This window comes from Archocentrus centrarchus, chromosome 4, assembly GCF_007364275.1.
Source record: "Archocentrus centrarchus isolate MPI-CPG fArcCen1 chromosome 4, fArcCen1, whole genome shotgun sequence".
NCBI classification, from domain to species: domain Eukaryota; kingdom Metazoa; phylum Chordata; class Actinopteri; order Cichliformes; family Cichlidae; genus Archocentrus; species Archocentrus centrarchus.
In genome coordinates, this window is record NC_044349.1 from 20,260,339 (window position 1) to 20,268,562 (window position 8,224).

At 39.6% G+C, this 8,224-nt stretch overlaps 1 protein-coding gene across 3 annotated transcripts; it reads left to right on the plus strand.

Moving 5' to 3' along the window:
• Nucleotides 1–1,064: 1,064 nt before the first annotated feature.
• On the plus strand, nt 1,065–8,224 carry LOC115779010 (fizzy-related protein homolog). Of its 3 annotated transcripts, none has more exons than XM_030727430.1 (14): nt 1,065–1,245; nt 1,829–1,938; nt 2,217–2,336; nt 4,518–4,581; nt 4,684–4,814; nt 4,980–5,062; nt 5,154–5,337; nt 5,475–5,540; nt 5,627–5,729; nt 5,886–6,070; nt 6,172–6,405; nt 7,757–7,861; nt 7,966–8,058; nt 8,153–8,224. In XM_030727430.1, the coding sequence occupies exons 2-14, from the start codon at nt 1,870–1,872 to the stop codon at nt 8,192–8,194; spliced, it is 1,479 nt and encodes a 492-aa protein (XP_030583290.1). In that variant the 5' UTR covers nt 1,065–1,245; nt 1,829–1,869; the 3' UTR covers nt 8,195–8,224. The 3 variants fall into 3 exon arrangements, with proteins under 3 accessions (XP_030583290.1, XP_030583292.1, XP_030583291.1); XM_030727432.1 differs by having other exon boundaries at nt 4,687–4,814; XM_030727431.1 differs by having other exon boundaries at nt 1,065–1,241.

The following is an 8,224-nucleotide window of genomic DNA, read 5'->3' on the forward strand; positions in this document are numbered from 1 at the left end:
TGATGTTCTGAGTTGCACTTGTTTTTCTTTAGGTTGTTTTTGTTATTTACTGCATTTACAACACTTACATACATCTCCACACACACACACACACACACACACACACACACACACACACACACACACACACACACACACACACACACACACACACACACACACACACACACACACACTCTAAACCACTGATCCTATTGATTTGCACATCACATCAGTTTCTATTTCACTTGCTTAAGTTTGTTTAATAAATAATTTGTTTAAATTGGCAAATGGTGTGTCCACCTTTTTGTCATGGCCTTTCGAGCCAGGTTGTGACAAACGACATTTATGCCAATGATGATGATGTAAACTTCTGACCATACCTGTTTAACTTTCTTGTTACGATCTGCAACAGCACCATTCCTACCACTGTGAAAGAAACTCTTCTCTTCTGTGTTGTATATTTATCTTGTTTTCTGGCAAACATACAGAAGAACACCTCATAACCCTGCATGACCTAGTGTTTAAACAGCAGAAGGAGGTTCCTTCATCAGCTCCACTGTCAGAAAGACCAATCTATGAAATCTTTCCTACCTACTATAGTTAAAAATGAGCCTCTCTCCCTTACTGCACAAAGTTTCACTCTGCTCCTTATTTGCCACTTTCATTGCAGTAAATCTATCATTAAAAAGTAGGCCCAGTGCTCCCTCTATACTTTAAATGTAGGCATTACAAGTACCTGAAACTTAATAGCTGGAAGTATCTGCATTTAAGGGTTTTTATTTTTGTTTGAGCTGCATCAGGAGTTCCCAACATTATTCATGTTGATGTTATACTGCTTCCAGTTTAATATGACAATCATATGATGGGATTTTTTTTTTTTATGATAAGATTCTTACTGTGGCATAAACGCTTATATCGAAATTGGGACACATACCATAATTGTGCTTGCAAGGACCGCAGCCTTTATCCACTTTTTATCGCTGCTTTTAAAACACTTTTCTCACAGCTAACTCCACCCCAGCTTAAAGCCTCCTGCTGCAATAAATGAGGCATTTCCGTGTTTTGATTCGAGAGGTGTACGTCACGGGAGTGACACAAAAATCCCACAATGCAATGTAATGTAGACATCAGCTAAACTCAATTACAACAAGAAGTGCCATCTGAGCGTGAATGGTTTAAAATCGTCGGTCCGGATCGTCTGATCTCCGGGCTGTCCCGGCTGTTTTTGCTTGGTGGTGGTCTGCCGGAGCTGGCTTGTTGTGGGTACGCTAGGAGCAGATTAGCCATAAGCTAAGTGAGCTAACGGTAGCTGTCATTAGCTGCTTCTTATTTAGCACAAACTTGATCACAAAGAAGCATATTCGGAGACATTTAGCTACGAGTGAGGCTCTGAACGTGTTAAAATGAGTAGTGCTGTGACCCTAAATGAATTAGTTCGTCTTCTAAATCTTGCATTGGCTTGCTTTATTTTACATTAAATGTTATGATTATTTAAAGTTAGGTAATTCACAGGTGTCTGCTAAAACTGCTGCTTTTAAATATCCTGCCAACAACATCAATATGTGGATGTAACTATTATTACAAAACTAACCCGGTGCTTTTGTACTTTTAAATAGTGCAAAGACTGGATTATTTTCCTAACTTTCTCTATCTGCATTGTTGGGTAACCACAAAAAAAACAACCAAAAAAAAAACTAATACATATACACACTAATACGTATAAAAAATGTTTGGACTGTAAAATTTTTAGATTAAAAAGAAAATGTTCTAAAAATGTGATGATTTGAGATGGAATGACTCAATTTAAGTTGAACTGTTAGTTTATTGGCTTGTTTGTATTGCACAGGTGTGTCGTCCTAGTCTGTGGTTGAGGGGTCAGGGTGCAGGATGGATCCCGACTATGAGCATCGCCTCCTTCGCCAAATCAACATTGACAATGACAATTTGAGCCCTGTTGTGAGTTATTCACTTCTTTTCACTTCTTTGTAGTTTTCATCCTTAATAATATAAAAAGGTGTATATTTATTCTTTTATCTACTATGAAATTGTGAACTGTGCGGTCACCATTTCCTATATTCTGTACCTAAATTTCCTGAATGGAAATTAATAAAGCTATACATCAACACTGAGTGTGTTTTTTGGTTAGATCTTCTGTCAACTAATCACTCACTGAAACCTCAATGTGTTTATAAATTAATACACTTAATATAAATTATCACTTGTTTGTGTTGCAGAAACTGCAGCACAGTTGGACACCCACCAGCTCCCCGTTGTCCTCACCCAGTAAGCTTGGAGACCGATTCATTCCAACCAGAGCGGGTGCCAACTGGAATATTAAATTCCACAGGATAAATGTAAGCATTTGTTTGAAGTACTTTTGTTTGTTTGTTTCTCTTTTTTTTTTTTTTTGTGGAGTTTGAGCTTTTGTAAGTGAAAAGTATGCAGAGCATTGGTTAAAATTTCTGACTCCCACATTCAGTATTTTCTTTTTTTTATTCAAACTATTTTCGATGTAGAAAGATCCTGAACACATCTAAACTGTGGAATAATGCATCTCCTTCTGCGTCGTAAGCAGTTTTTCATACCGGTTTTGTCACCTTAAGCTTTTCAAAGAGTGCTGTCAGAGCACTGCGGTCCAGCTCCTCCCAAACGATCTCAGATGCGTTTAGGTCAAGTGATCGGACCTATTCCAGGAATCAGGTTCAGCAAGCTCTGAGTCTAATCATGAGCTCAGCTCTGATTAACGCTGAGATCAGTGTGTCAATCTGGACCGTGACATTTACCAAAAAAAAAAAAAAGTAACAAACAAGTGGGGAGAAAAGGTCATTTTAAACCTGATTGGTTCACTCTGTCATCATCATAAACAGAATAACTGTATAACCTGAATTTTCATTAGATGAAGCTGGAATCTTAATTTTACATTTTATTTTTAAATCTAATTATTCAGCTGTGTAACTTAACAGGAACCAAAATTTGGGTGACAGAAACTGAAGATACAGAGTTTACTGATTAACCTGGGATATTAGTTATCCAGATCTCAATAGACTCTGGGGCAGATCCACCCTCAAGTTAGATTTTTATTAAATAAAAAAAAATTTTGCTACAGTGTGTGATTTCATTTTTTTGATCTAATATCTGCTTTCACTGATAGGTGAGGGCTCTCTTACAGCCATAGCAGAGAGTTATTGCTAATAGTAAAAGTTAAGCAATATTTTCACATTTAACTCCAGAAAATCCAGGACAGCTTTCCAAGTCTTTATTGATGAAACTTTATATTCATTATTAAAGGCAAACGTGTTATAAGAAATGTGTTTTGTAGAGCTGTCGACATGATATTTCAGTATAATTTGGGAAAGATGAGACATGTTAAATAAGGAATACAGATCATGTAGGGACAAATGAGCCACTATAAATGGATCCAAAGTGGCTCAGGACAGGACTAGCTGGATTCAAATTGGATCTGGGCCTGAATCGCTCATTCTTATCCATTTTGGCCTCCGATGCACACCTGGTTTGCTGAGCCATCACAGAGCCTACGGTACCTTCTGGCAGATCGAGTTTAGAGTCACTGCTATTTGGGTAGAACCAGTGAGACTGATTTAGGTGATTTTCATGGGAAATGATGTTGAGATTTAGGCTCTGGATTTCACACATTGTATCTTTCCTAATTTTGTTTGACATCATTGAATGACTGAAACTGTGAACACATTTCAACATGAAATGTTGAACACAGAATGTCTGCAGCTTGTCTTCATAAAGGTCACTTTAAAATACATTTAGTCCAGTTTTAGACTTTTAAAATTGTTTCAGCTTCATCTTCAATCAAATATTCACATACACATCATCATCTCTATGATCCAACTGTAACATATTTTTCCATTAGTGTGACCATTTACAACATGACAAATGATTGATCATTGATCTTTATTTATACAGATAAGTTGGATTTAATTGGTGTTTGCTACAGTAAGGTACAATAAATATTTCCATTTCAGGAAAATTGATTGACACTCTGACACCTGCCTTAATGTCCAGAGTCATGGAGTTAGAAAAATTGAGAATAAAGATTTTATTCAGATCTGATAATAAGCAGCAGATAGCTCTAAATAGCCTGGAGTTTTGAGTGTGTCCTAATGTACACTGTGATTAGCCAGCAGGGTTCGCAGAAGGAAGTCACGCTTTTTTCCCTAAATCTTCACGATTGACGTGGACAGCGCAAAGTTACCGTAACCCAAGAAATAATTATTTACTCCAGGATGGAATATACTGGAATAATATAGCCTTAAGATTTTAGCAAACAGTGGCTGCTCTGAGGAATCTAAAATATGGAACTTTTTTCTTTTTTTTTTTTCTTTAATTCATAATTTGTGCTATTTCACATTTTCTAAAGTCTCCAAATGTACAAAACAGTAAAAAATTAAGAAAACCCTTTGAATGATGAGTAGGTGTGTCCAGACATTTTATTTGTGCTGCGTGACATTGTTTACAGTGTACACATTATAAATTCATCAATAATCTTTGTGATTCATACGCAGGAAAATGAGAAGTCACCGAGCCAGAACAAAAAAACAAAGGAGGCATCTTCTGATAATGTCAAAGGTGAATAAGTTTGGAAGTTGTGGAGGTTTTGCTGCTTCCTCATTATGCTTTTAAACCTGCTCGAAGTGTCTTATGAATCAAGTATTGCTGTTGTTGCTGTAGCAGATGGGCTGGCCTACTCTGCTTTACTGAAGAATGAGCTGTTGGGAGCAGGAATAGAAAAGATCCAAGACCCCCAGACAGAGGACAGACGTCTGCAATCGTCCACACCCGAGAAGAGGAGTCTCTTCTCTGTATGGACTTTTTAGACATTCTGTGTCACGTCAAATATTTATCATTTACGTTGTCAGAGCACTAAGATTGTGCACTTTTTAATCTCACCTCTATTTAAATTGTTGTTTTTCAGGTGCTTATGTTGTTTTAATCACTCTTGTTTTCTGCCTCTGTTTTCTTCTCAGTATTCAGTCAGCACCAAAAGGTTGTCACCAGAAGATGGAACCAACATCTCTCCATACTCACTATCACCCGTCAGCAATAAAAGGTGAGAGCACTTTTTGAGCTTTAAAGTTTTAGATCTTTTTGTTGATCGTCCCCACATTTTGGTGTTACGTTACCTAAACTCTTCATTGCAGTCAGAAATTATTGCGCTCACCGAGGAAGCCAACTCGTAAGATCTCCAAGATCCCCTTTAAAGTCCTGGATGCTCCGGAGCTGCAGGATGACTTTTATCTCAACCTGGTGGACTGGTCGTCTCTCAATGTGCTCAGTGTCGGGCTGGGCACATGTGTTTACTTGTGGAGTGCCTGCACCAGCCAGGTACTGGTACTGGAGTGTGTCATTGCAATAACTGGAGCATGAATGTGTGCATTTTGTGTAAAAACATTTGTTTATTGGCAGCAGTCGTTACTGTGCTGTGCCACGGTGATTCATTTGCTGAGCTGTGTTTTCCTCAGGTGACGAGACTGTGCGATTTGTCAGTAGAGGGAGACTCTGTCACATCAGTCGGGTGGTCTGAAAGGGTAAGTACATTACAGTACAGTATTTCTGTTGTTGTTTTTTTTGTTACTAAGAGGATGCGTTGGGTTTTTTTGTTTGTTTTTTTCAGGGAAACCTTGTAGCTGTGGGGACTCACAAAGGTTATGTTCAGATCTGGGATGCTGGAGCTGGCAAAAAACTGTTTGCCTTAGAGGGACACACAGCCAGAGTTGGTGAGTTAATGGGATCAGGGCCTAAGATGTGACCTGAAAGGAATCCTTAAGGAATCTAAAATAAGACACAGCCAGGATAAAGCTGAGGCATCTTAGGGGTTATTAAAATTGTGTTCCTAAAATGTGGAGACTATGTTACGGTTGCTGTGATTACAGGAGCTTTGGCTTGGAATGCAGACCAGTTGTCTTCGGGAAGCCGGGATCGTATGATTCTTCAACGAGATATGCGGACACCTCCTGTCCAGTCAGAGAGACGCCTGCAGGGACACAGACAGGAAGTGTGTGGCTTGAAGTGGAGCACTGACCATCAGCTGCTCGCCTCTGGCGGCAATGACAATAAGGTAGCATTATTTATTTATTTATTTTATCAAGCACACTTACTGTAAGCCTTTGTTTTGCTCACGGGAATCATTGACGATGATGGTGCAACTTGTGGTCTTAGCTGCTGGTGTGGAACCACTCGTCGCTCAGCCCAGTGCAGACGTACACGGATCACCTGGCTGCGGTTAAAGCCATCGCCTGGTCCCCCCATCAGCACGGCCTGCTGGCCTCAGGGGGTGGCACTGCCGATCGCTGTATTCGATTTTGGAATACCTTGACATCGCAGCCCTTGCAGTGTATGGACACCGGCTCTCAGGTCTGCAACCTGGCCTGGTCCAAACATGCTAATGAGCTGGTAAGAGACTCCACGTGCACACTGTACACAATGGATTTGCTGCCTGGGGATTTATAACAAAATAAAAACTAACATTTGCATTAAGAATAAGGTGCTACACAACACACTTGAAAGTCAGAAGACGCAAGACAGAATACCTGTGTGAATGAGAGGGAGACAGGTGAAAAGCTGAAGCTACAAGGAGCAGATGTTGTGAAGGTAGATGAGTTTAAATACCTGGGGTCAGCCATCCAAAGCAACGAACAGTGCACGGGAGAGGTGAAGAAGAGAGTGCGGGTAGGGTGGAGTGGGTGGAGACAAGCGTCAGGGGTGATGTGTCAGGAGGATAGCAGTAAGAGAGAAAGGAAAGGTTTCCAAGATTGTTGTGAGACCTGCTACAAGGGCCAAAAAAAATTGTTAAGCTGTGTAAATTATAAGTAAAAACAGAATGCAATGATTTGAAAATCTCATATTTGCTTCACAATAGAACAGAAAACACATCAAACGTTTAAGCTGAAAAAAATGTACCATTTTAAGGAAAATATTAGCTCATTTTGGATTTGGTGGCAGCAGCACGACTCAAAAAAGTCGGGACAGAGACATGTTGACCGTTGTGTAGCATCTCCTCTTTTAGCAGCAGTCTGTAAACGTCTGGGAACTGAGGAGAGCAAATGCTGGACTTCTGGGAGAGGACTGTTGTCCACATGTTGTCAACAGTCCTGGGTCACATTTTTTATTTCATGATTCTCCAAATGATTTGAGTTGGTGGAAGGTCTGGACTACAGGCAGGCCAATTCCATAGGCAATAATGCACCCCCATGCATACCATCAGAGATGCATGTTTTTGAATTGTCTGCTGATAGCAAGCTGGATAGTTTTCTTTTGGTGCCCCCATCATCACTTTTTTTTTTTTTTGAGACATGTTGCTACTGTCAATTTCAAAATTAGCTTATATCTTTCATAATATAGTAAAATATCTCAGTTTAAACATTTAATTTGTTTTATGTTCTATTGTGAATAAAATAGGGGTTTATGAGTTTTGCAAATCAATGCGTTCAGTTCTTATTTACGTCTTACACGGCATCCCGACTTTTTTGGAATTGGGTTTGTGTGATGTGTGGTTTGGAGATGGTGGCACTGACGAAAAGACAGGAGGCCGAGCTGGAGGTGGCAGAGCTGAAGGTGCTAAGGATGGGGTGAGATGGAGGCAGGTGATCTGCTGTGGCGACCCCTAAAGGGAGTAGCAGAAAGACAAAGTTTGCAAAGATGACTCTGTCTCTCTGTTAATTTGGCTATATCAACTTTACATACACCAACTGCAGTTCAGTGTTTTAAAAACAACAACAAGCAAACAAGTGCTTTTCTCTTTCAGGTAAGCACCCATGGATACTCTCAGAACCAAATCTTGGTGTGGAAATATCCAGCTCTCACTCAGGTGGCCAAGCTCACGGGACACTCCTACAGAGTGCTCTACCTGGTCAGCCAGCATGTTTTCTTTCCATTGACAATATAAATTGGAACATGAAAATTTGTTGTGTTTTGTTTTTTAACTAATAATTTTTAAAAAAAATGTACTATTAGGCCATGTCCCCGGACGGTGAGGCGATAGTGACGGGAGCTGGAGATGAGACTTTGCGCTTCTGGAACGTATTCAGTAAAACACGGTCAACAAAAGTAAGAAAGCGCTGATTGGTGGAGAGCTTTAACAGACCACCACCACCACACCTGCAAAAAAATATTAACAAACTTTCTTTGTCTTTCCTTTCAGGAGTCTGTATCAGTTTTAAATCTCTTTACCAGGATAAGGTGACTATTTTTTTTTTTTTTTTTTTTTTTTTTT

Excerpts from the sequence above, each read along its gene's own strand:
- LOC115779010 (XM_030727430.1), top strand. The coding sequence starts at position 1,870 with ATGGATCCCGACTATGAGCATCGCCTCCTTCGCCAAATCAACATTGAC. Across the intron at positions 2,337-4,517 it reads TTAAATTCCACAGGATAAAT|GAAAATGAGAAGTCACCGAG; the intron begins GTAAGCATTTGT and ends ATTCATACGCAG. Across the intron at positions 5,063-5,153 it reads TCACCCGTCAGCAATAAAAG|TCAGAAATTATTGCGCTCAC; the intron begins GTGAGAGCACTT and ends TCTTCATTGCAG.